The 27,171-nt window shown below is 45.0% G+C and overlaps 1 protein-coding gene across 1 annotated transcript in view; it reads left to right on the forward strand.

Moving 5' to 3' along the window:
- Window positions 1-27,171, forward strand: part of ALK (ALK receptor tyrosine kinase) — a 693,809-nt gene that overhangs the window by 584,996 nt on the left and 81,642 nt on the right. The window contains exon 9 of the mRNA XM_058551519.1: window positions 10,462-10,631. Coding sequence (XP_058407502.1) covers window positions 10,462-10,631 — 170 coding nt within the window. The remainder of the gene's footprint in view (window positions 1-10,461; window positions 10,632-27,171) is intronic.

Here is a 27,171-nt window from a genome sequence, read left to right on the forward strand (position 1 = left end):
TGGAGAACCTGAAAGATAAAACACTGGACTAAAATTTTTTAACACAGCATCCTTCACCCTGCCGTATTCTGGTTTTTGTGCGCTATTTATCTCTAACCTGGCGTCCCCTGCCTGCTCTTTCCAGTACAAGAGGAAGGAACTAACATTGACCAGATGTATTTGGTAAGCCGGCCACGGGGCTCACATAATCTTATTCAAGTCTCCCAATAACTTTGTTTGGAGAGTATGATGAGCCCCATTTTACAGAGGAAGACTGAGGCCCTGAGATATGATGTCATAAATAAAGACAGAACCGCTCTTTCTGATTTCAAAGCCCATGCTCTGTCCGCAGCGTGACTCCACTGCATTCCCCAGAATCTCCCTCCTTCCTTTGGTCTTTCTCTCAAAGGTTCAGGCAAGAGAACCTGATCCTCCCTGAAGTGAGTAAAAACACAACACTCTTTTCCCACTTTCTGACGACATCAGAATCCCCCTCACTTTTTAATATAGCATTTATTGTTTTTTCTGATTACAAAAGTACTCTATGTTCATTGTAGAATATTAGGAAAATACAGGAAAGTATGAAGAAGAAAATTGAAATTGCCCATAGTCTTACCCCCAACGATAACCCCTGTTATCAAGTTGGTACATTTCCTTCCAGACAGATAAATGTAGATTTGAGCAGAGTGATAGATAAAGAGTTTATACAAATTGTCATACCATATAAGCATTTTGTGTCTTCTTTCTTTCCTTAATATTACATTTTCCTATATCAATATTATTTTTCATAAACATGCTTTTGTGTGTGTGTGTGTGTGTGTGTGTGTGTGTGTGTGTGAGGAAGATTAGCCCTGAGCTAACATCTGTTGCCAATCCTCTCTTTTTGCTGAGGATAATTGGCCCTGGGCTAACATTCGTGCCCATCTTCCTCCTCTCTATATGGGACACGGCTAGAGCATGGCTTGATAAGCAGTGCGTCGGTCTGCACCCGGCATCAGAACCCGTGAAACCCAGGCCGCAGAAGCAGAGCGTGCAAACTTAACTGCTACGCCACCCGGCCGGGCCCCATAGACATGCTTTTAATAGCTGCATCCTCTAAACTTATTTTATGTTTTTTGTTCTAGTTATCAAAAGTAATAGATGTTCATTGTAAAAAAAAAAAAAATTAGAAAAAAAAGAAAAGACCAAAGAAGAAAAAAATACCTATAACTCCTTAACCTCAACAGCCAGGGATCCCCTGGTTATTCTTTTTCTGTATATAACCCTCACGTTATATAGAACCCTCAGAAATCTCAATCTTTTAAGTCTCCTACATGGCCAGGAACCCAGCATTTCTTAAGCCTCCATAATTGCAAGCATTTGCCAGCGTATTTTACTTGCTTATTATCAGAAATCTGCATCTGGCCTGCTTCTTGCTGTGTTGGGTTGATTTTTCATTAGGCTATTTATAGCTAGAGAATCGGTGTTTATTTTTTCCAGGTGAATTAGGAGATGGTGTACAAAAACACTGGGCTTTGGGGGCCGGCCCGGTGGCGCAAGCGGTTAAGTGCGCGCGCTCCGCTGCGGCGGCCCGGGGTTCGCTGGTTCGGATCCCGGGCGCGCACCGACGCACTGCTTGGTAAGCCATGCTGTGGCGGCGTCCCATATAAAGTGGAGGAAGATGGGCACCGATGTTAGCCCAGGGCCGTCTTCCTCAGCCAAAAAAAGAGGAGGATTGGCGGATGTTAGCTCAGGGCTGATCTCCTCACAAAAAAAAAAAAAAAAAAAAAAAACACTGGGCTTTGCAGTGAGTCAATACTCTCAGTTAAACTTAATAAGAGACCATATTGGAACAAAGGAACTCTTAAAATTATGAGTTCACACCCAGAATCACAGCCCTATGGCATCTTAGGTTGGGAAGGAGCCTTAACCTCCATTCAAACCTTGGATGTCTCTGACAACAACCCCAGTCCTGGTTATCCTGTCATGGGGAATAGCCAGGGAGTACCCACCCCACAAAACAAGCTCATCTTTGAGCATATCTGTCTGTTAAAAAGTACTTCCTTCTGTTGAAGTGAAAGGCACACTAGAGCGTCCATCCTTGGTTTTGTCTCTACTGCTGGAATACATGCAGCCCTACAGACATTTGAAGAAAGATAGCACCTCCCCCTCGTAGTATTTCCTACGTTAGGTGGCACTGCATGCAGAATGAACATTATTTGATACCGTTCAGTCTCTTTTGTCCAACTTCAGCCTAAATTCCATGCTGATTTTTTTTAATGGGTTCAAGAGATTATTGTGAAGTTGCCACGAGGTATGCATAGCAAACACAGGACATATTCTAGGCAGAAAATAGCAGTAATTACCTCTGGAGGAGGAAAGGGCTGTGAGAGAAATAATAGCATTAGGCCTAGCCACAATGCTGCTCCTGCTTTACATACAAAACTTTCATTAATAAAATGACAAACACTGGTAGCACATAATTGGAAAGCCTATTGAGCCCTACAGAGAGGGAGGAAATAAAGGCCCTTGTGAAAGGGCTGGCTGGAGCCAGAAGACATAATTGCTGGTGGCGTGCTCCTGGCATTGTCTCTTTTCACTTGTCTCATTTGCTGTCTGTGTGTAAAAGAGTTTATTAGTCAAAAGCTGTCGTTTATAACCTATATCTATTAGGATATGTCTAGAAGGATCAAAATTTTTATTATTACAAGAGCCAACAAGTGTTATTTCCTATAAATATTATTTTGGATTTGTATGAGATTTCCCATATTTGTGTGAATACATTTCATATAGAGATATATATAGATATAGATACATGGATACATACATTTACGACTATTAATTGTCTGGCAGAGACAAAGTTTGTAAACGGTTTAAAATCTACTATTTCCTTAATTCTCTTAATATGAAGATATTTCTGTGATAAGATCTTGTTAAAATTTAAATTCTGATTCAGTAGGTCTAGGGTGGGGCCTGAGACCCTGCATTTCTAATAAGTTCTCAGGTCATGCTGACACTGCTGGTCCACAGACCACACCTTGAGCAACAAGGATCTAGAAATCATTTGCAATACACTCCAAAAGATTTAAGTATTACCATGATGTATTACATGTATACTGCACTATAGATATGGTAGAAAGAGCATAGAACCTAGTGTGGAATCCAGGTCTGCAGCATATGGGTTTAGTGACCATGGGTGACTAACTTAACCTCTCTAACCCTCAGATTCCACATCTTAAAATGGGTATGATACCTACAGGAAAGAATATTGTGAGTATAAAATGAGACAACATATGCACAAGTGCCTAGCACAGCTCTCTAGTATTCAATAAATAGTCGATTAGCAAATTACTTCATCCTATAGGCCACCCAGATAGAAACTGGTCTTATTAAAATCAAATTCCAAGGATGCTTTTTGCCCACTCTGGGCTCCTGAACCTTGACTGTCAAGATTGAGCCAGATCCACCTGGCATGGGTATCTATATATAACAACATCAAACGGGTCTTTAACCTAAGACTGCATAAGGACCCTGGAAGTCTTTGAGAGGGACTTGAGCCTGTGATCTGCTCTGGGAATCACATATAGTTGCTCTATACACTTAGATTCAAGTAATTAATAAAGGATATTCAGTAAGAATTGATATCAGTCCTCCAGTTCTTCCAATTAAGAAATTGGTGAGAACCTTACCCTGTAGATCCAAAAGGATAGTTCTGGTCCCGTTTGCATCCTCAGGTCATCCCTGCTTACCCTCAGCCCCAGGATCTCTCACTCTCATGGTTGTTCTCAGTCTTTGCCCAGGGGTGATGTGGCAGCCCCTCTGCTCGAGGCCGTGTCCTCCTCCCTGCAGGAAAAACACTCCTTCTACACCTTGGTGATGGTGGGCACATTTTAAGCCATTTTATAGTTATTAAGAATTGCCTCCTACTCAAAGTCCAAGATGAAAATGGACCCCTCACTGAGAAAGCCAGGCTACTTCCTGCACTAAGTAGTCCCATATCCCCAGTGGTCTCAACCCAGGCTGTACTTTAGAATCACCTGGAGAGATCTGAAAAACTGCTGATGCTTAGGACCTACCCATGGCCAATTAAAGCTGAATCTCTGGGGTGGAGCCCAGACATGGGTAGTCTTGAAAGCTCCCCAGGTGATTCTAATTTGCATCCCAGGTTGAAAACCACTGGTTTAACCATTTCATTCATGACATGTGAGCTCTACTTCCACGTTCTTTTTTTTTTTAAAGAATGCGCTCTCTTTTCTCTTTTTTTTTTTTGCTGGGAAAGAGTTTCTCTGAGCTAACATCTGTTGCCGATCGTCTTCTCTTTTTTTTTTTCTCTCCCCAACGCCCAAGTACATAGTTGTATATTCTAGTTGTAAGTCCTTCTAGTTCTTCTGTGTGAGCCGCTGCCATGGCATGGCTATAGACAGACGAGTGGTGTGATTCCATGCCCGGGAACTGAACCCAGGCCACCAAAGCAGAGCACGCCAAACTTTAAGTACTAGGCCATCAGGGCTGGCTCTCTACTTCCACATTCTTTATCTCACTCAATCTTTATAACTACATTTTAAGGTGGATGAGGAAGGTATGGTTATTATCACAAGTTTGTCTGTAAGAAAATAAAGGCTCAGAGTGGGTAAGTGGTTGGCTTAAAGTCACACAGTTAATTCACTTTGGCCTTGGAGCCCAAACTCCAAGTTATCCCCTTTTCAACGGGCAAGAAATCAAGGATAGTTTGACAAGCCATCCCAGAATGAATGTTGATACAAAGGGCAGTAGCTTCTGGTGCCTTCTAGAAAGGAAGTGGGATGAGTCATAGGAGCACAGGGACAGAGTCCCAGAGGCTGCTCTCTAACTTCATGCTTCTCTGCAGATTCTGATGCAGTACATCTGGGGTCAGGCCGGAGATTCTGCATCTCTACTGAGTTCCCAGGTAACATACCAGCCCAAAGATCACACTCTGAGTAGCAAAGCACTAACTGATTCTTAGAGGCAGGATCTGGAATCACTAGGGATAACTACAGGTGAGAAGTAGGCCAAGTGAAAGACCACAAGTTCTGGACTGCTTGTGTCTTGAGGAAGAATAACATCTGCCTAGACATATCACCTTACCAAACATTCAGTGGATGAAAAAAATAAATGGCCAAAAAACACACTTTGCTAGCCACTCACTGGCTGCCAGTTTGCAATCTTATTCCAAATCTTTTGTATCTGTTTCTAGAAGTAGAGTTTGCTGAGACTCAAACAGTGCACACTTTGTTTGAGTTTAGCTGTAGACATATGTTTTCTGCTATAAACACAGGTGGTGGTAATATAAGGTGAAAGGACAGTCAAATTTTTAATTCTCCTCTTTGTCCATAACTTTGAGCAGTTGGGTCAGGTGACTGACTTGACCCAAGTTCTGACTGTCTATGTCAAGTGTCTTGACTGTCTTCTGTCTTATGTCTTCACTGCCAAGCGGCTCCAATTACTTCCCCTTTTGCTACACTCAGCACAATTGCAATTACTCATTTAAATTCAGACTTCCTGGCTAGATGATAAGGTCCATGAGGACAGGGAAGATGTGCATAATATGCAGCACATAGTAGATATGCAGTAAATATTTGTTGAATGAGTGGATGATCATCTCCCTCACAGACTGATACCAAGCACCTCAGGAGCTAAGGATGCCATCTTAGCACCATCCCTTGGCAGCCAGCCCAGTTCTCTCTTGCTCAGGCCAATTGTCCTAAAATATAGCACAGGGAGAAGGGGAAAGCTCAGTTGTCAGCTGGCCAATGGCCCCAGTGTTGATATGACAGGGCTACATCTCACTGACATACTCAGGCCACCAGCAGACTCTACTTCAAACTGAAAGTTTCCTAAGAGCAGCTGAGAACTAGGCAGTTTTGACTATAGCCAGTTGGCTGCAAAGTGGGTGGATCCTCTCCCCTTTCCTGGAACCTGACCTCTAGAATGCAAGAAAGTGCTAGGGAGCTTCACAGGATGGAAAGTTGGTTTCTGTCCCTAAGAGGGGGACCTGGTAAAGATGGGAGAGTCTTCTTATATATGTATACATTTGTATGCCTTCTGACATTGATCAGCTCCTACTGTGTGCCCTCCCTTGACAACCACTGTGAATTCAAGATGAATAAGACAGTCCCTGCCTTGAAGGAACTTGTAGCCTAAGGGGGATGGAGGGGATGGAGGGAAGAAAAGGCAGCAGAGCTATGCCCTGTGATGGTCCCAATAGCCTCAGTTATAAGATTTCAGAAGAGGGGGAGGTCATTTCTGAGCTAAATGATAAGAAACGGCTCCTTGAAAAGAAAATAGATTTAACTTTTCTTAAGTGGCAAGAAGGAAAGAGAATTTAGAGGAAAGGGAAAGATCAAAAGCACAAAGGCAGAAAAATTCATGGCAGGTGCAAAACTGGCATGTAGACCAGTATGAGGGAGTCGAGGAACCAAGATTCATTGAGCCTCCATGTGTGGACGACTGGGTGAGAACTCTGGCAGACCCCACTGCTTACCTGGTTGCTCTAAGGTAGTATAGACAGTTCTTCAGTCACCTCACAACATAAAACACAGGCTTATTTAGAAAGCAAAATGCCCCATCCAGTCAAAACTTGAATCTTGCTTGAAAGTTAGGGCTTCTTTCCCTCCGCTCCTCTTACCACATTTGGCCCTACTGCAGAGGAAAAGCCTGAGATCAAGGAAAGAGTGGTCACTGATCTCTCTCCTTCTTCACCCAGCTCTCCTCCTCTTTTTCCTCTTGCTAACTTCTGACCCTTCAAGGTCTTAAGTACAGGGAGGGAGAAGAGGCCAGGAGAGCAGGAGAGTTCTTACTTGGCCAGGACTGTTGTGGTGATCTCTGGCTTTGGTATTTTCTGGATGTGACAAATGTTTAAGGCTTACTATTTCTCACAGGGGACACTTCTGTGGTTTCTTTGGAGAGCTACCTTTCTCCCCACCCCCTCCACTATGGCTGGGAATCTTTCACCTTGACTAGGACCTATGCATCTCCATTCCAGGAGTTCAGTTACTCCTTTCTCTGCCCTTGAGCATATCGAGATACCTGCAGCTTCTTTCTGCTGAGTTCTATTTACCCCTCCAAGCAGCCCTCTAGGACAAGATCTAAAATGACCCACATGGGTTCTGTTATATAATGCTAACTCTAGTCTGTGTGCAACACTCATGCATTTTTTGCCCCAGCAAACTCTGAGAGTACAGGCTACCCAACGCTGTCACTTCACCTTTGTTCTGCCATCAGAGCAGCTAACCAGCCCATTGTTCATACTTCAGATTTTCCAGGTAGGAGATAGACACTAATCCACTGTGCTTCCCCAAAATGGGAGTAAATTTCAAGTGCTCAGTGTAGTATCACTAAAACCACTCTCTCTTGACTTGGGATGAAAAGCGAACTTTCTTTGCAGGAGGGTGAAGTGAGATAGTACTCATGATATACCAAAAGCACATTCCAAAAACTCTCTCCTAATAATCAACCACCAACTTTTCTATATCCAAAGTATAGTTGAGGAATTAAGAATTATGTAACCTGTTTTCATCCTCGTCTCTTGAAAGTCCTGCATCGTTGTGTTCTCAGACTTTTCTTTTAAATGCAATATCTATTGCATCAGTGCTTTAGCCAAAATTCCTTTTTAATACTTTGTTGCATTATTTGTTATTTCCTTTCGTCATCACTATAATGCTATAAAGTAGATAAAACTATTCCCATCTTAGATAATGGAGCACTGAGCTTCAAAATGACCAAAGTGGCAAGAATAGGTTTTGAATCCAGATCTCTCTGACTCTAGAGCTCTTAGACCATTCTAGAATAGAGGATACATGTGGCTCAGCATACATACTCGATAAATATTCATTGAATGCCTAAAAAGCTGATTTGCTTAGATTCTGGAGGAATGTGAATGCCTTGATATTAATTGATAGAGAGTGAGAAACTATTGAAGAGTCACAGATGGCAGTGAAAAACAGGAAAATGTGACAGAGATAGACAAAAGAATGTAGAAGGGAGAAAGTGGAGACGGAGATGCACTTTAGGAGGCTATGGAAAGAGTTCAAAGAGTAAGTTATAAAAGACATGGTGAGTGCTGCTTTGTTATTAATGAGGATAGAAGCCAGGTTGAAAGAAATTAAAGAGAGAATGGTGACAAGGAAATAGAAGCAGCAGTTAACATACCAGTTATCCAAGATGTTGACATTTGAATGGAGGTACGGAAATAGGTCGCAAGCCAGAGGAGCTAGAAGGATCAAATAAAGGATATTTTTCCAGGATAGGTGAAACCTGATCTTACTTTTAGACAGAAGAGCCAGAAGATAGAGAGACTCTGAAGGTTCTGGAAAAAGGAGGAGCAGTTATTGAGAGAGCAAGGACTAAGGGGAAGTGAAATGAGAAGAGGTTAACATAGAAGAAAATGAAGGATACATCTTACTCTAAGACAGGAAAGGAAGAGAGAAGGTGGGTAAATAGACACTTCTGCTGCAAAAGAAAAGAAAAGAAGAAGAAGAAGAAGAGAGGCTGGAGGAGATTGTACCTGATATAGTAAATCTTTGTCAGTAAAATAGGAATCAAAATAATGGATCAGGATTTGGGGACCAGGAGGTGACAGCATCAGTGTTTGAGGAAGAGTTTGAAACACCTATTGTGCTATATGTGTTCGGAAATCAACTCTGGAAATCAGCAGTGGATGAATAAGTACCACCAACAGTCCAGGGCATTGAGGTTCAACAGTCTGATTTCACGGAAGTCCAAATCAACAATATTCTGTGTCCAAAGAGCAAAAGGAGAGAAAGCATGTGGCAAGCATTATCCCAAGCTGGGCACTGTAGGGCCTGGGCTGAGGGCTGAGAGGGTTTAGTTAGCAAAAGTAGGATTAAAATTTCCAGTTATGGCATCCAGCAGCATAAGAAAGCCAAATGGAACCAGAAAAAAATTGACAGCTTTGTTAAATTATCCCGGGAGGTCTCAATGGAGACAAGCATTTGCTGCATTGGATTTGGGGAAATGGGAAAGGTATAAGTGAAGAGATTTATGGTTATAGACTAGGCTTACCGGACTCAGACTCTCAGAAGTAGAACAGCGCCTGGTCACCCTAATGCAGGTGTGGCCTTGTTAGTGAAGGGGTTGTATGCAACAGAATGGGAAGTCTTTAGCTTCAGCTCCCCATGGTACATAACCTCTCTGATCAAACTGTGAGGCAACCATGAGCTCAGGGACTGGGAGACAAAGAAGCAGAGATTTACAGAGAAGCATGTCTTCAAACAATGAGAATCAAAGAAAAAGGGGCGCCATAGCTGATGAAAACTCCAGCTTACCATAGGACATATTTTACCTTCCTTCCTACAATAGCCATTTTTTACTACAGGATCTGAATGGGAATATTTGGGGCATTGATATGCTATAGTCATCCTAAGTTTTAAATGTTGTTTATAGATTGTTTCTATCAAACATACAACCTCTATTATTTTCAACACAAAGACCAGAGACCTTGTTTATAATATATACTGCCTCTGAGCATGACCGCACTTAAACTTTCTTAGAAATATTAGCTACGATTCCCTTTCATATGTCCAGGGAACAGTGTCATAGAAACCTTTAATAAAGACACAATGAAAACATATGGTTGTGGCTTCCTTTTGGCAAAGTGGGCCATCTTCATTCTGAAAGACAGCCATATTAAGAGATCTTTATATGTAGATTTTTGTCTCACCTTTGCCTACCAGTGGCCATAGGTCTCAAGTCATAGGGTCTCCAGTTAACTAACACGTAACATGGTACCGTTCAAATTAGACTATTAAAGTCTTTGGGGAAGGAATAAAAATCTGTGATATCTAAATCACTAAAAGAAATTGAGTCACAAAATCACTTGCCCAAGGTCACAAAGTGAATTGGGGCCACAGACAAGAAGCTTTGGGTCCTCCTTAGGAAGTTTGTTTAAAACCCTCAGAGGGGCCGGCCCAGGGGCGCAAGCGGTTAAGTGCGCACGCTCCGCTGTGGCAGCCTGGGGTTCGCTGGTTCAGATCCCGGGCGCACCCCGATGCACCACTTGGCAAGCCATGCTGTGTCAGCATCCCATATAAAGTGGAGGAAGATAGGCACGGAAGTTAGCCCAGGGCCAGTCTTCTTCAGCAAAAAAAAAGAGGAGGATTGGCAGATGTTAGCACAGGGCTGATCTTCCCCACAAAAAATTAAAAAAAAAACCTCAGAGTATCTTGATATTGATATCACCTCAGAGGCAGAATCTTGTGAAATTTAGGATGATGACGTCAATCTGAACAAAGTTCCAAAATTGGCCATCAGTTGCCCCTCCCAGCTCCTTGAACCTTAATGAAAGCTATTTTGGGAGACAGTGAGTGAGATCAGGCAGTGGGTGTCCAGCTATCGTCACTGGGCAAACCTCAGCTGAGTAACCAGCAAAATCCTTTAGGCTTCAGTCGAGAATTCCAGGAAGGAGGCCTAAGATTTCCTTTCAACATTAACACCTTGTCCTTCTGGCTCTTCTCTCCCTTGCAGCTCCGAATGTCCTGGCTCATCCGTGGAGTCTTAAGGGGAAACGTCTCCTTGGTGCTGGTGGAAAACAAAACCGGGAAGGAACAAAGTAGAATGGTCTGGCATGTGGCCACCAATGAAGGCTTGAGCCTGTGGCAGTGGACGGTGCTGCCTCTCCTCGATGTGGCCGACAGGTGGGTCTCTAACCATCCCCATAACTCCCTTTTCCTCCATCAGCCAAAATGCAAAAGGGGGCCATGGCTTCCCTGCCCCCATACCTCTACCCAAGACACACATCCAGATGTGCACACAGACAAATGTGTACACACACGTGCATGCACACACACACATACTTTCTGCATACTTACAGGAATCACTGAGTTTCTCCAAGGGATTTCCATGCTAGTGAGCATTTATTTCTCACATCTCTGACCTGGCCTGGTTGGCTGCCTCCAGTATCTGTAGGAAGAAACAAAATTGAACAGCTCATATTTTTCCCAAATAATAATCAGACTTCGTATGTATACAGCATTTTCTCTTAATTAATGGATTTTTGCCTTACTTTCCCATTTGACATATTATGTATTCCTTATTAACAACAACAAAACCTGTGACGTAGGTAGGACAGGCCTTATCATGTTCCCCATTCCTGCGCTTTTATGAGCTTCTCATCTGCTGAGAACCAACGAGGTGAAGCACCAGCAAGTTGGCATCAGAGTGAGGACTGGCGCTCAGGCTGGTCCAAGTCCAGTGCTCTGTGGAGTCAGATCTCTGGGGCAGGTGGATGACAAATTCTTCAGTTAACAGAGGAGTGCTTCTACTAGAGGCCCTGGTTCCTATTTGGGTTCTATCACTAATGACCTTTGTGACCTTGAACTTCTCTGGGCCTCAGTTTCCTCATCTTTAAACTGAGAGGGTTGGACTAGAAGATCGTTAACTCCATGTGGCTCTAAAATGGAGCAGTAACCACTAAGTTCAGCTGCCACTTGTCTCCCAGGATGGCACCAGTCTGCCACCTGCAGTCGGCCTGGAGCAAGCAGTGCTTGAGTAAAGATGGCCCAGCACAGCAGCTCATGTGACACTCTGCTGTGTCATACTGAACCCCGGACAGTTGGTGTTGATCTGTTCCAGACAAAAAAGGCTGGATGGGGGAGCACGTCATTTCTATAAAGGGGATAAATAAATGGATCTGGAAGGGGCTAAATGTCCCTACAATCCAGAGAAGCCTCTGCATTAAACTCTTAAAACATGTTCATGTTGCCATCCTAGTGGATCTACTTTAAAAAAATGAGGGCAAAGGGCTTAAGTCAAGGCAGAGGGTATTTCAATTGGCACCCAGCTTTGTAATATAAAGCTGGGTCTCAGATTGGTTACCTAAACTTCACAGAGTCTGCTGTTTTCAAGAGCTTATAACTCGAGCTGTGCTGTCATAGGAAGAAGCCATTGTCCTCACTCTGGGCACCAGCTTCCCACTCCTTCAGATGTGTGTGGGTTAAAGATCAAAGCCCTTGGACATCCCAAGACTCAGTGCTGCCCACAGGACAAATGGATTTAATTAAAGTGAAGGAAGGGGCAGTGTGGGTACTCCCCAACATAGACTAGTCTTTTGTCCTGTGGGATTGTGGGGGCTGTGTGCAGGGGATGGAGAACAGGAGATGATGCCAGAGCCCTCCCTCCTGGGAGATGCTAAATTAATTCAGATGAATCAAAGGGATTTTTTTCCTCCTCAATCCAGCAAGTCCTCTTGCTTTCATAGACACTCCAGGGGATTTAAAGCAAGTAAGATGTTGACACTGTTCACTCCCATCTGCTAGAGTTTCATTTGAAGGAGACTTTGTTCTCAGCCTCCTTCCTTCCTGTTAAAGGCTGTTTACCAGACTGACTTATCCAATATTGATACTGAGACCAAACTGTCCAGTGGGGATTCAGACAAAGGCCAGCTTGGTCTGATGATGCCTTATGACCTAATAAGTGTGCAATTACAGAACACACGGGTGTCCCCATTCACTGGAAGCCTGCACACCACTGCTATGCTCTGATGTGGGAAGCTGCCCCCTCAAACCCAAGATGATATAGGAGGCCTCAAGACCCAGAGGCAAATGGAACTGCAGAGAATGAGGCATAGCAGTTTTTCCTTCCTAAAATCCAGCTAGACTGTAGATATAACTGGCCTATAAAACTAAAGTAGCACTGTGGATAAAGGAGCATAGGCTTTAGAATCAGAGAGTCCCAAGTTTAAAAACTGGCTCAGCCACTTACTAATTGTGTGACCTCAGCCAACTACGGAACCTCTCTGAGCCTCAGTGTCCACATCTGTAAAATGAGTATAATAACAGTACAACTTCACAGGATTGTAATGAGACTAAATAAAATGATTATCAGAAGCATCTATATATAGTAGATATTAATAAATTTTATTTTCCACTTCCTCCACCCTCAGCTCTCAGTTAGGTAGCCTCAGATAATTTATTGAATAAATAGCACAAATCACAACCACTAATCTTCTAAGTCAAGCCATGATTATAAAATAGAGATAATAAAATCTACCTCTTAGGGGCTTGGGGGAGTAAAGTGCTTGGTGAACTGCCTTGCCTACAGTAAATACTTAGTCAGTAATAACTAATAATATCTATAATATAATAATAACAATATCTCCCCACTTAATGCCTCAGAAGAGGCTGGGATGGCCAATTTAGCAATAATAACCAGTCATCCAACCCTAAGATGGAGTGAGGATTCTTACGAATTTGCTGTCATCAATGCTCTGTAGAATCCTTGTAAGGGGAAGTCACTGATGGAGGAGGGGCAAGAGGCACACTCTTCCCTCTTTCTTCCATGGAGAGTGAGCTATAGCTGCCCAGATTGCCAGAAAATGAAAATGGGAGGAGAAAGAAGGCAGAGGACGGAAATAAATAATGTAAAGAGGAAAAGAAAATGGATAAAAGATAAAGAAAGACCAACTCCCTTCCTTCTGACCCTGAGGTAGGCGTTAGCACCTTGCACCGCTTGCTCCCCTCCCATGAAGCTTCCTTAGGCAGGTCCTGGCATCAGCTCTTCAGCACCCGCCTCCTGGACAGCTCCCCAACCATGGCCTTGGAAGAGGCAGAAACTTTATTCCCTATGCCGTCCCAAATCACCTCTGCTCCTAGCTTCCCCATCCTTTTTTAAAACGACTTCATTAGGGCTTACAGGTTAGCCCTAAAGTGCTCTCGGGCTCTAGACAGTGGTCATAGCCCCTGGACATCACATGAAACTAGCCTAAGCTAGTCCTCTTGCCTCTTGCCTTGTCCTCTTGCCTTGATACAGCAGGGACTTCCCAACTTGTTTCTTTGCCTCCATTTTTTGTCCCCACCCAATCCAGTCTACACAAGGCAGCCGGAATAAACTTTTTGAAAGGTAAATATAATCATTTTCCCATTTTAAAAATCCTTTCATGGCTTCCTGTGGGTTTTAGGGTGCTGTTCAAACTCCTTTAATAAGACCTTTATTTAGGCCATGTGTGGTCTGTCCAAACCTAATTTCACCAGCCCCTTTTCATACCATTATTCCTCTATTATTCTACCCAGTAGCCTCACCGACTTTCTTTCAACTCAGTTGTACCATGCTAAATTCTTACTTCCAGGCTTTTGCACCTGCCATTCTCTCCACCTGAAATTTTCTTCTTGTACTTTTCATCTCTACCACTCTTCCTTCAATTTTGAAGCTTCCCCAGACCCCTAGACCCACAACATATTCTCATGGCTCTTGAAACATCCCTATTCTAACCTGTCACTCTTTACTACCTGTTTTTTTAATATCTGAATATACACACCAACAAGGCAGGGATCAGGTCTGTCATATATCACTGTTAGCTGAACATTTAGTACCATGCCTAACACCCAGTATGTCCAACAAACATGTGTTGACAGAATGATGAAATGAGAGAAATTGCATATATTTCCAAATTCCAGCTGAAGTAACTGAGAATTTCACATGTTGGAATCCATCTAACATTCCTTCTCTGTTCAACCTGTGTCTAACAAAACAGAAAAAATCACATTATAATAAATACTACTGCAAAGTATTCTGTATATGAAAGCAACACCTGTGTCCCATCAGACGAACCCAAACAGCATTTGTTACTCTTGTGACAAGGAATTCTCTTTAGAGACTTGCCTGGTACCCATGCTTTCTTGGTCTCTGGTCACTGTCCTGTCGGAATCACTTTATAAGAAAGACTTTGATCTTAATTGTGTGCCCTGGTCCTCGCGAGTAGGGAGATCTAGACCTGAACACTTGAGAGCAAAGAGCTATATTCAGATTGACCCTACCACAAAGTAGTCCTTCTGCAAAGGCTCAGAGAATATGCCATAGCTATATAAAGGCTGATGACAGGGGGACATTGATTCATGGAATGATATTTCTTCTGCCCCTTTACAAATAGGAAAAGTGATAGAAATAATGCCATAGTCTGTCATCATTATGAAATGATATTAACTGTACAGCCATACTATAAAGGGTAACAGGAAAAGTCTCCGAGAGCAGTGCCCAAGATGTTTTGAGCAGTGGCAACATTCCTGGAATACAGATATGTGCTCTCAAGGTAATTTTGAAGTAATTCAAACATTGGTTGGATGTGTGCTTAAAAGTTATCTCATTAGTTTATATCTACCTCATGTAACTAGTTTTCTTCATTCTCTCCCCAGTTCATCAGCTCCTCCCCCTCCATTCAATTGCTACCCTTTGTGTCAGAATTAATTCTACTTTTTCTCAAAATGGAAGAAAGACAAGTTCTTTCCCCTTATTTTATATATTTAAATTAAACACAATGTTCCCACACCATCCTAAGCTTTGACATGCGTACAGAGCAGAAGTAAGTGCTAAGTTCAACTCATTATGAGGTGTATTTGGAAACATCATGGGTCAAATCATGTCCCGCAAATCACTGCAATCGTACAGCCAAATAGAAAGTACATAACTTATAGCAAATGTGTAGGCTCCATTCCCCAGCATTATCATTATAAAGGCTTTTAGCTGTACACTATATACATAGTCTAACAAGAAAAAATTTTCCCTCTGGAAATATTTAGATTTCCTGTTCCCTTGGCATCCTTTATCCTAAACGACAGGTGGTTCGTTTCACAAATGCATCTTTCAAATGGGATCGGTTAAAGAGAGTTATGTCTTCATGTACTCAGACCAGAAACTCCACAGAGCCAAGATTTCTCTCCTATTCCATTCTTGTTGCTCATCCTCAGAATCCCCATTTTATATGGGGTCCTATCAGTAACAATACCCTCCCTTTGTGTAGCATCTTTCTGTGATGAGAAAGCCATTAGAGGGGCTTTTTCATTACTTACTCTTACCTGAATAGATAAGTAGTAAATTCCAGTGAGTGGAAATCCAGAAATTTTCAATGAACCTTAGTTTGCAGGCCTAGACACACCCCAGAAAAAAGTTGTGTTTCATTCAGATTTTTGTAAATTGAATCCCAGCTCCTCATAGAGCCATGGGGAGTTATGAATGATGATGATTAGAGCCAGCGTTTGTTGAGTACTTAACTGTGTGCCAGTCCCTGCAACAAGTACTTAACATGCATTATCTCATTTCATCCTTAAAACAGCCCCCTTGGGGTAGGTACTGTAATTAATCCCCTTTTTATAAGAGTAATCTGAGGTTTAAAGAGGTGAAATAATTTTCCCTTAACCCTCAGGCTATTCTGCTTCCCATGTACATGCCTAAGGAAATGAACGCCCAGTGCTTGGCACTTACTAGAAAACTTGATAAATGGTAGCCATTGTTATTAACAAAATATTTTGGTTTGGGATTTTTTTAGGCCACACCTCTTATTCATTTTGAGTTACTTTTCTGTTTTTTCCTTTGCTTCATCCACCCCCTGGAATCCATCATCTTAATTCCCCACCACCAGCTTCTGCTAAAGACCACTCCCTGCCCAGCCACACCGTGCCCGCCTGCTCTGTCGCCTCCAGCCGGGTAGCATCACCAGCACAGGGAGAGTCTCCTGTTTTCCTTCCAGGGAACCATGGCCCCCTCCCCATGTGCCTTTTCAAGTCACCACTCTAGCATATGTTTGAGTATCTCTACTCCAAAACTAGAGCATAGGTTCTGATAGGCATCTTTTATTTGCAAATATATTAATTTGCCATGTCTAACAAAAGCATAAAAATACAATACATTTAATTATACATTTAACGAATCACTCTTTAGTAGAGAGTGAAGTTCACTTCCATAAGGACTGACACAGAAAATCCAAGCCCTATGAGGGCTACACCGTCCCTAGGAGAAGTCGGCAGGGGGTCAGGCCCTGCATGCATTCTTCACCTTCAGCCTGCCTCCCCTTCTCCAAAAGTTTCCATTTGTAACTGTTTGCCTCCACCTGTCCTTCCAAAGGAGGAGGGATGCCTGGGAGGAGTGTATGTCACACCCTACAAACTCCCCCAAGCCAGTGCCTGCTGCTCCTTCGCTGGACAGGCTGCTCTGACTGTCACAGCAGCTCCTGAACCTCCTCACAGTCTGCCCCCGGGTCCTCCCCACCCACAGCAGCCATGAATCTCCCTTTCCAGGTGCTTGACTCCTTCACAATGTGAGGTGCCCACTCTGTGCCACACCTCTGGGTAGCTAGGGCAGGTGTCATCTCCCATTTTCAGGTGAGAAGACCGAGGCAGAGAGGGGTTAAATCAAGGTCCTACAGGTAGTTAACCATAGAGGCTCCTCCTTAGAGCTCCTGCTTCATCTCCTTCCACTTTACCAGAGAGCACTCTGTGAAGATGCTCAAGTGTGAAACGGTATTAACCTCCAAAGTCACCTAGGTATTACGTATTTGTTTATCCAGCCAACACTGACTGCCCTACTCAGTGCCAGGTGATGGGCTTAGCTAGACAAGCGATACAGCCCCAGCCCCCTAGGAACGTCATCTATTAGGGGAGGCTGGCAGGAAAACAAGACTGTTGCATCACAGGGCAGAAAGGGCTGGAGGGTGGGGGGAGGCACAAAGAGAGAGAATGGCATGAGGCCCAATAAAGCCACAGCTGTTGGGGCTCCTCGCATCCAAACAGACACCTCTCTAGGAGCCAGCTTGGGGTTCTCCCTTGCCAGATATGCCCATGCCAACAGAAGCAGAGAACAATGACTGTTGCTCAGGGTGGGTCTGCATTTGTTCATTCGTTCACTATCAACAGACGCACAGTAGGGACTCGCTATGGAGCAGCCTCACAGGCTCCAAAGTCAGAGGTAGAGGCAGAGGGGAGGGGCAGATCTCAAGGCTCTGCTTTCATAGGGTGGCGCCTGCTCCTCCTGAGGTGAGTCTGACTGCTCTGAGTCCGTATACACAGGCAAAACCCAGCCCTTCCAGGGCCGCCTCGCAGTGGGTGAAGAAAACAACACAAAAGGCGCTCTTCCCTCTACCCAGCTGTGTCCCTTCCTGAAGCTGCTGGGGCTGGGCCCTCGACATGCTTATTAACATTAGGCTGAATCAGTTCTTTGAACTGAGAGAAAATGATGGGCTCCAGGGCAGTTTTAGGCCAAACAGGGTGAATTGCAGTAACTAAACCCGTCAAGCTCAAAGCCCCTTGCTAGAAACTTGGCTTTGCTCTCCTTACATTCCCAGAGGGAGGCAGGAACTAGCATCCCAGAGCACTAGACCACGCTCCTTAAATCCAGTCTGCCTCACTCAGGTGTGTCCTTGGTCCTGGAGTGGCGCTGAGTGTGCAGTGGGGAAGGCGGTAACGTGAGGGAAGGGTACTTCAGAGTCCCGCAGCCAGCCAAGGGCTAACTTTATCCATCACCCCATCCCCAGGAGTGGGTTAGTCATCAACCCAACCACATCAGGTGCATTGAACACACCTGAGTAAGTAGCCTTGTGCTACATGATATGTTTGTTGTGGTAGCACTATCCAAAGTAACGTTAAACCTCCAATCCTCAGGGCTATACAAAAAGAAATGTATTTCTTGCTCATGTGAAATCCAAAATGAATGTGCTAGTTGGTGGGTGGCCTTCCATCTGGTCATTCAGGGACCCAGACTCCTTCTCCCTGTGGCTCCACTCTTTTCTTCAGTTTCGTAATCCTTTGCATTCAGACAGCCAATGGGGGAAGAGCATGAGGGATCTCACATAGGAAAATTTTTATGAATCATCACTTCGGCTCACTTTCTATTGGCTAGAACTCAGTCAGATGGCCATACTTAATGCAAGGGATGCCAGGGAATGTAGCCTAGCTGTGTGCCCAGAAGAAGGGGAAATGGGTTTGATGGAAAAATAAATGATATGTTGTATCATGGAGTAAGCCAAGGAATACAGCCCCCTCTCTGGGCATATATCAGAGTGTCACTTGAGAACACTGATTCCTTATTTAGCTACTCCGAGCAATGCTCAGTCTTCTCCAAGAACCTTCATAATTCAAGGCTGAAATCAATTCCAGGATCCATTCTAAGGTATGAATGTTTCATTCCCAAAATTTTATGATACAGCAAAACCTCACTTTCTGGCAGAAATAACCCCATAATTTCTCTTACTGAATTTTTCCTTTCTAAAAACAAAAAAATAAATTAACAGGAAAAAGTACTTTGAAAAGTTTTAAAGCTAGCAGACATCATAGGATAATTGTTTACAAATTTGGCTGAACATTATGATCACCTGGAAAACTTTTTTTTTAATGCAGAGTCTGGGCCCCATACATGGAGTTTCTAATTCAATAGATCACACATTGGGTCTGGGAATCTATATTTTTTAAAACATTCCCAAATTGATTTTGATGTTCAACCAGATTTGCAAGTCACTGGCATAAAATGTCAGATTCAGATGTCTTGTGGGCAACACAGGGAATCAAGTGACTAGAGAAGTGTCATTGGCTGTCACGTTGTCAGCAAACATATTTTAAGCCCCAATCAAGTACAGAGGATGGAAAGGGGTGTATGACCCAGCCTCTTGCTGGGTCACAGGGCCTGCATGCTGCGGGGGTGACACAGAGCATATGCACTGAAAGGCAAACAGTAACATGTGGAGCGTTGTGCAGGGCCCCACAGAGCATGGCTGATGTTCAGATGGCGCAGTGACCTCCCTGTGTCAGGGAAGCCGTCATGGAGAAAATGGGATTATTATAAGATGGATCTCGAGGAAAATTTAGGTCTTAAGAAATGGGAAAGAAACAAGGGCATTCCAGAGACGGCCATCAGGATGAGCAGAGGCTTAGAGACAGGATTGTTTTATGTGGGTTCAAGGTTATGTCAGAGAATCCTGAGCAAACTCCTCAGGAGAGGGTGAGTGTGGATATTAGGCCAAGTATTTTGGACTCTGAGCTGTAGGGAATAGAGAGCCATTGAGCACGGAGATGGGCGGGAGGATGGGACACCAGAGCATGGAGACTGTTGGAGGCTCTTGTGAGGGACTGAATGTGAAATGATCTGAGCCTCAAAGTAGGGCTCAGAAAGAGGCAAGGGGAGCTGGAGGAGAAGAGGTCCCTTCTGCTGCTCCCTTCCAAATGGCACCATTGGCCCCAGGACAGCCTTAATTTTAGGTCAGCTCTCTGAAAAGAGGGGGAGAGATGTAGCTGGTGGTTCAGCAATGCAATGTGCAACCAAGCATTGATATATACAAATCAAACATTCATAACTCTGGAAGGAACCGGCCCTGTTTCTCAGAAAATATCCCAGATCATTGGAGCAAGGAGCAGATTAGCAATTCTGAGCTTTAAATCCTATTTCTAACACTGATTTACTGTGACATTAGGGACAAGTTGTTGCTTTTGATTGCTAAGCTTCCACAATCAAGAGTGCAAAGCAGTGAGACAGATACGGCCTGTGAGCCTGGTTTAAGAAGTAGTCACTCAAAATGGCAATAAGTGAACACCTTTAGAATAATAAGGTGTTCAGATCTGCTCCAGATTTTCTTGGTGATATTCACTGCTCAGTTTACAAGTCAACAGGTGCATATCTTTTTCATAACTCTTAGAGCCTCTGAAAATGTAGCCCTGTACTCTCGGCTCCTTCTCTCTCCAGACACAAAGTCTAGAATTTAAGTAACTGGGCTGCTGACATGTGAAGCACGGCAGAATCTAATTCCATATATGCTATTCTCCAAGAACCTCATTGACGTTCACAGCCTCCACCCTCCCCTCCTTGCAGATGACTCATAGTCTTTATTGCCACCTGAGTCCCACACCTGGGTTTCCAGCTGCCTGATTGGCATCCCACCCACACCTTCCGCGTGGCCCCACCACCACACCCTACTCCTGAGTGATTCTTCTGTCCATGACTCTACCATTGTCCCAGCACTCAGTTCTCCAAAGTCTTTCTTGACTTCTCTCTCACTGCCCAGATTCAATGTTTTCCTAGATTGCGTAGATTCCAGCTCTATGGAGGCAGAAGTAAAAGGGACTTTGGAAATCCCCTATACAGTGAATAATATGAATTATAAATCTGTTTGAATTCCTCATGGCCAAGGTCCATGCCTTATGCATGTCTATACTCCCAGCTGTAGACACAGTGCCTGACTCATAGTAGGTGTGCAAATAATCTTTGTTCAAAGGCAGAGAGGGAGATATGTAACTTATAATACTGCCTGAGGAAACACAGATTCCTAATAAAAATGTAATATAAAACAAGAAAAATGAACTAGAATCTCCCACGCTAAAGAACGACTTCCACTGTGAAAATACCCACGTGACATAGATTATTAAAAACCAAGATGGCGCCTAACAAGTTTCGGTGACTTGCCCAGGGTCCCACCAAGGATATAGCCCAGTCTTCACTCCACTCTGCCTTTTGAAACTCAGCCTCCGCCAAACAGAGAAGGCTACTAATTCACTCTCATAAAGATATGTTTGTCAGGGGAGAAGGGAACCAGCAACCACCCTTTTCCTGGGTCTTCTCACCATGGGGACTGCTGCCATCTCTGGCACCATCTCAGCCCTCCAAGCCACAAGCCAGCTCAGCAGAAGAGGCCAGTGTTGGAAATGTCCGTGTGTCCGAGAAAGGCGGAGCAGACATCCTGGTCTCTCTGAGAAGAATGGATGCAGGCAGTTTCTAACTCTGGACAGCCCTCCAGGCCCCCAATTGCTCCAAGGGGCTTGTTTTACTTCACGAATAGTGTAGAGAACGTAGGAGACTAAATGAGATTAAGGAACTTGGATAGCTCAGCAAGGGATGGTGAAAGAAGTGGCCTGGGAAGCCAGAGGACTGAGTTTCCTCTTGCCTCTGCTGCTGTCTCTCTGTGTGACCTGGCAAGTCAGATGATACTCCCAAGAGGTCCCTGCCCTTTCTTCTTTGGCTCTTGTGCTGGCCCCTCAGAGATAATCTAGCCTAAGTAACTCTGACAGGGACGTTCAGCCCAAGGAAAAGACTCGTGGGCTCATGTGTATGTACTCTCTCTCTCTCCCTCCCCCCTTCCCCCACCTCCCCCATGTGCGCCCCCCCCACCCCATGAAGAAAGGCATTACTTCTCCTCCCTCAGGGCACTTGACACCTTCCAGCCTGTGAGGCAGATATTTTTGTGCTCAGTCACCTCCTCTGCTGGACCAGGGCTCCAGGAAGCAAGATTCACCTTTGGCCTTTCCCCATCAAAGCTTGGGGCCTGGGGAGAGATCCATCCATGTGACATAGAACGAGAGTGTGAAAGAGCAAAATGGGAACTTGCTAGAGAAGGGCTTCTCCCTGCCTGCAGGCTGGTGAAACATCCCTGTGGTGGGCTTTCTGATTGGTGGCATGTGGGGGCAAATGTGGGAACCATTGGTGGCATGTGGGGCAAATGTGCGAACCATATCCTTTAGTCTCAGCCTCCAGAAGTGAGCACAGCCGATGCCTGGAAACCTGGGACTGAGACTGTTGAAGTCTGAGTAATTCTCTATGCTTGCTCAGCCTGACTGAAAATTCCTTTTTCCCCTATTCCACTCCAAAAGGCTCCCTCACGGAAGCCAGATTCGTTAAGAAAGATCTCTCTGGCCCTTGGCAGCACTGGAATCAAATCACTCTGTATCGACTTCCCCTCACTGCTCAGTGGTGTCATTATGCCCGGAGGGGAAACCTAGTCAGGAGATAGTAAATTACTTGGGAGATGGGACTGAATAGGGAGAGGGGTTTCCCCCAACTGCTGAGTCTTGAATGTCCAGCCCATCCCCACTTGCCTGTGCCGGAGCCAAAGTCTCCTAGAGTCAGGATGCACATGTTCAGCTCTGGCAGTGTTGACCCAGCCAGGGCTGGTCCCCGGAACCCAAAGCTGGCCATCGGTCCCTCCTCTTCATTCAGTAACTGAAGTCAAATTCGCAGATAATAGGATGGATGCGGCAGGGCTTTTTCATCACATACATTCTTCTAGTAGAAATGCATACCATGACTCGAGCTTTGTGACAGTCCCTTTTAGAAGACTTTTGCCCAGGAAATCAACTGTGCAGTGAGAAATTGGAGAAAGTGTTTTTCCTTGGCAGTATCTGCCAGCTCTATCCTAAGCAGCCAGACCCCAGACAAGCCCCAACTATGAAAAGGGATGCAGAACGCTCCCTCCTTCTGAGCCCACTAAATGGTGGATGGAGGAATTTGCCTATCCTTTAAATGTCTTTTACCCAGTCTGGCCATTCTTTCTTTCTCTCTCTCCAAAGCGTTCCTATTCCCTTAGTCCACATTCAGACTCACACCTTTTTGTTAGCTACTTAAAATCATTAAGTGAACATAATTAGGTTTGTCAATCCCTAAGGCTGGCAGGGTGGCAAATAAGGCATTATATTCACTGTCCATTAACAGTCTGTTGCCTGAATGAGATTGTGCATTTTCTGAGCTGTGCATGAGCAGCATCAGCATTTCCTATGCAGAGATCTGCCCAGTGGGTCTGGGAGACACCCAATTCCAAGGCCACCCCCTCTAAGCCTGGCCCATTGCATCAATGGCCACCTCCCAGAATCCCCCCAGGGCCAATTTTCAACAGGCCTCTCTGTAAAGCAGAGCAAGACAGACTTGGGGAGTGCATTCTTTATGCAAAGCCAAGCTCCAACCAAGATCTCTAGCCAAGTCTGTTTTAGCAACAAGCTCCAAACCCCAGCGGCTGGAAAAAAAGAGAAAAAGCAACAACAACCCGTACAATCAAAAGTATCTTCTTTGGAGAAACCAAAAGCGCTGAGCAGGTGTGAACTATTGAGGGGCAGGAAGTGAAATCTCCACTGCTAAGGGCTAGAAAGAGGGGAGCTCAGCTACCATGTTCTTAAATAGCACAGATCAGTGAGGGAGCTGGAACAGCCCCAAAGAGCTTGCTCTTCCCTTCTCCTTGCCCAGGCTGCGCACAGAGAGGGAGGGCAAGGATCTTCTAGCCATGGGGGCTCAGCTTCCTTTCCCCACACAGAGCTAAAGCTTTGAGATAAGGGGTAGTGGAGTAACCTATATGTTTTTGAGAACCACCTGGCCTCTGCGATCCTGAGAGTAATGTGGCATGGGCCTTGCTTTCCCTCAAACCCAGAGCAGTCCACCTGGTACATGCTAGAACTTTCCCTCAGACCCAGAGCAGTCTACTTGGTACATGCTAGAACTTGTCCTCAGTCTTAGAGCAGTCCACCTGGTACATGCTAGAACTTTTCCTCAGACTCAGAGCAGTCCACTGGGTACATGCTAGAACTTATCCTCAGACCCAGAGCAGTCTGCCTGGTATATGCTAGAACTTTTCCTCAGATCCAGAGCATTCCACCTGATACATGCTAGAACTTCCTCTTAGTCTCAGAGCAATCTGCCTGGTACATGCTAGAACTTGAGACCTGAGGCTGTGGCTGACTCTGGAGAGTGATTTGGTATCTATACTTTTGGGGGGGCTCAACAGGAAAGAGTGATTGGACCAGAAAGGCTCTGAAAGCCTTGAGGAAGTCTTGCCCACCTCCAACAGGGACAGGGTGAGCAGAGCCAGGAGCAATCTCTTCTTCACCTAAGGTTCAGGTAAAGGCACACAATCAGGTACCATTCAAAGCAGAGAAGCCTGAACCTGGGTGGCCCTGATGGCCACCTGGTCTCTTGGTCAGTGCTCCCACAGAAGAGAAACTGCTACATTGGTTCCTCTGTCCCCTCCCTGCCTCAACACCTACCATCCCCAGACCCCATTCCCAGGCTGCCTTGCTTCACCCCTTGCTTCACGAGCCAGAGGGGCCCTCCCCACACCCCAGCATGACCCACCTTTGTCCCACCTGTCCCTTCCCTGCAGCCTCTGGAGCCTGGAGCATTTGGGGAAGGGTTGGCAATGTGGCCTCCTGGGTGGATGGAGGTAGCATTACGTGTTTCCATCTGATTCGACATCTGATTGAGCCTTCCCTGATTGTTATGTGTGTTCCTGACTCAAAATATGTGCAATTCTCAGTGTCAATCAAACTCTTTTAAACAGCGGCTGCCATTGCCGTTGCCTTGCAGAGCGCTTTAGAAACTCTTCTATTTAGAAACCATTCCAGCCCCAGCTTGCATCATGCCATCAATACTAAGAGGGCCAGTGGCTGGTTGAGAACTTTGCAGCTCTAATCTCTCAGTAATAAAGAAGGAAGGCAGAGAGAGGGCAGGAGTGCAAGGACGGGAGGGGAGATGTGCAACTTCCCCGGAAGGGCCCGTGTACAGGACATAGGGATTATGTCCCTCTCCCCCACGGTAAATAGGCACACACATGTAGTTTACTTGCTCAGGACCCCCAGGCCCTCCTGGAAGGTACACGCATGAAGTGCTCAGCACTGAGATCAGCGCCTGGCATGGCCCCTCGGCCTGTGGATGACAGATTAGGAGATGATGACCCAGAGTGGAGAACTGGAAAGGTGGGCTGTGGGGCCTTTACCCACTGCTATTCCCCCCAGGAACATGATCCTTTCTAGTCACCGTCTCCAAGTAGCTCCATGTGCCTGTTCTCTCGCTGCCTAGGAGCAGCATCTCCCTAACCCTGGCGACCCTGGCTGTAAAGAGAACAAGACAGCAGTATTAAGGCCTCCGTTTGCCACTTGAGAATCCCGGGCCTGGCTTTTCTGAGGTTATACAGGCTCAAGCCAGGAGGTCATCTGTGGACTGTGTTCCCCGTGGAGATCTGGGGAAACCGTGGCTGTGATTTGCCGAGACTCATGGAGAAACCTGATGCAGGTGTGTAAGAACATGTGCCTCTCACCATCTTACTTCCTTCCACACCCCTCACACTCGAGCCAGAGGGGCCCTTCCTGCTCTGACAAGCCCCTCTACTGGAGATGCGCTCTCATCACTGCTCTGCATCCTCACGTCCACATCTTTGAGTCCTCTCCTTCCTTCAGAACCAACTGAAATACCACCTCCTCTGTGAAGTGCTCCCTATCTCCCCAGCCTGGTGGAATTCCTCCTTCCTCTGAGCTCTCACGGCATTTTATATGCATCTCTTCTGTGGCATTTACCTCCTTGTATCTTATTCTACACTAATGAATGCACTCTTCCTCTCTCCACTGGACAGTAAGCAACTTGAATGCGGCATTCCCATCTGATTTCTCTTAGAATCCCCCATAGGCCTAAAATAGGGCCTAATACTCGATAGGTGTGTATGAAATGAAAATCAATTCAATAGGTCATAATCAAGGTCATTATGCTTGTCAGGGTCATAATAAAAGATGCCTCTCAGAGGCATATGCCTAAGTGCCGAGAGCTGGCTGAACAAGTGGGTGGGTTCTTGTGCTGGGCATCCCTCATACACACTCATCCATCCTGCCCAGGTGTCTTGAAAGAGGATTTGGGAATTCTCCACTGGGCGCTCCTCCTTCCACGCCCAACCAAACACCAGCCCTCCTTGCTGGTCCATCCTGACTAAGGGGGGCATGTAGACCCCACCATGAGGAATGAGGCCTGAAGGGCACCAATGGGGTTGGCCATGGGTACAACAGAGTCAGGCATTTCCTCTTTAGAATTGAACCGGATTTATGCCCTCTAATTGTGACTTTCAAACAGGAAGGATTATTTGCGAATGATCAGATTGCACAAGATAGGTGAAGGCATAGACAGATTTACTGAGTAGTTTAGTTAAGAATAATCAATCACAAATGTACTGTTTAGATAAAAGTTTGCTTTTGATTTCAAGTCTTTCCCCCACAGGAGGCAATAATTGTTCTGGCCAGGAGTAACCAAGCCAGAGTCTAACTCTTCTACATGTTGATCAGAGGTCATCTGCTCATGAGTATAACGGGCTTCCAGCCCCAGCAGCAGTTCACTCATTGACTGTAAAGCTTTGCTGTCCTCACTGCAAAAATTGTGAGTGAACATTCTTTCTCCTGCCTGTCTCTTTCCTATATGCCCTTCCTCCCTCTGTTAACATTCTAGTTCCTGTGCCCTCCTTGCCCCGCCTCCTCCACACTGTCAGTCTCCCACTCCTGCCCACGCTCCTGTTTTCTGCTCTTGTTCCCCCATGATGCCAACACTCTATTGTCTGGGTTCCCTCTCTCTCTCCTTTTTTTCTAACAGTTTTATCAAGCTATAATTTACATACCATAAAATTCACCTGTTTTAGATGTACATGTCAATGACGTTTAGCAAATTTATAGAATTCTGCAAAGAGCACCACAATCCAATTTAGAATATTTCCATCACCCCAAAAAGAGCCCTTTTGCTGGTTTACAGTAGATACTATTCCCACTCCCAGCCCCAGGCAACCACTAATCTGCTGTCTCTGTAGATTTGCCTATTCTAGACATTTCCTATAAATGGAATCATTTATACGAATGGAATCACGAGCTCTTTAACTTATTGTCTGGCTTCTTTAGCTTAGCATAATATTTTTGAGGTTCATCC

Source organism: Diceros bicornis, chromosome 12, assembly GCF_020826845.1.
Source record: "Diceros bicornis minor isolate mBicDic1 chromosome 12, mDicBic1.mat.cur, whole genome shotgun sequence".
In the NCBI taxonomy this organism is placed as follows: domain Eukaryota; kingdom Metazoa; phylum Chordata; class Mammalia; order Perissodactyla; family Rhinocerotidae; genus Diceros; species Diceros bicornis.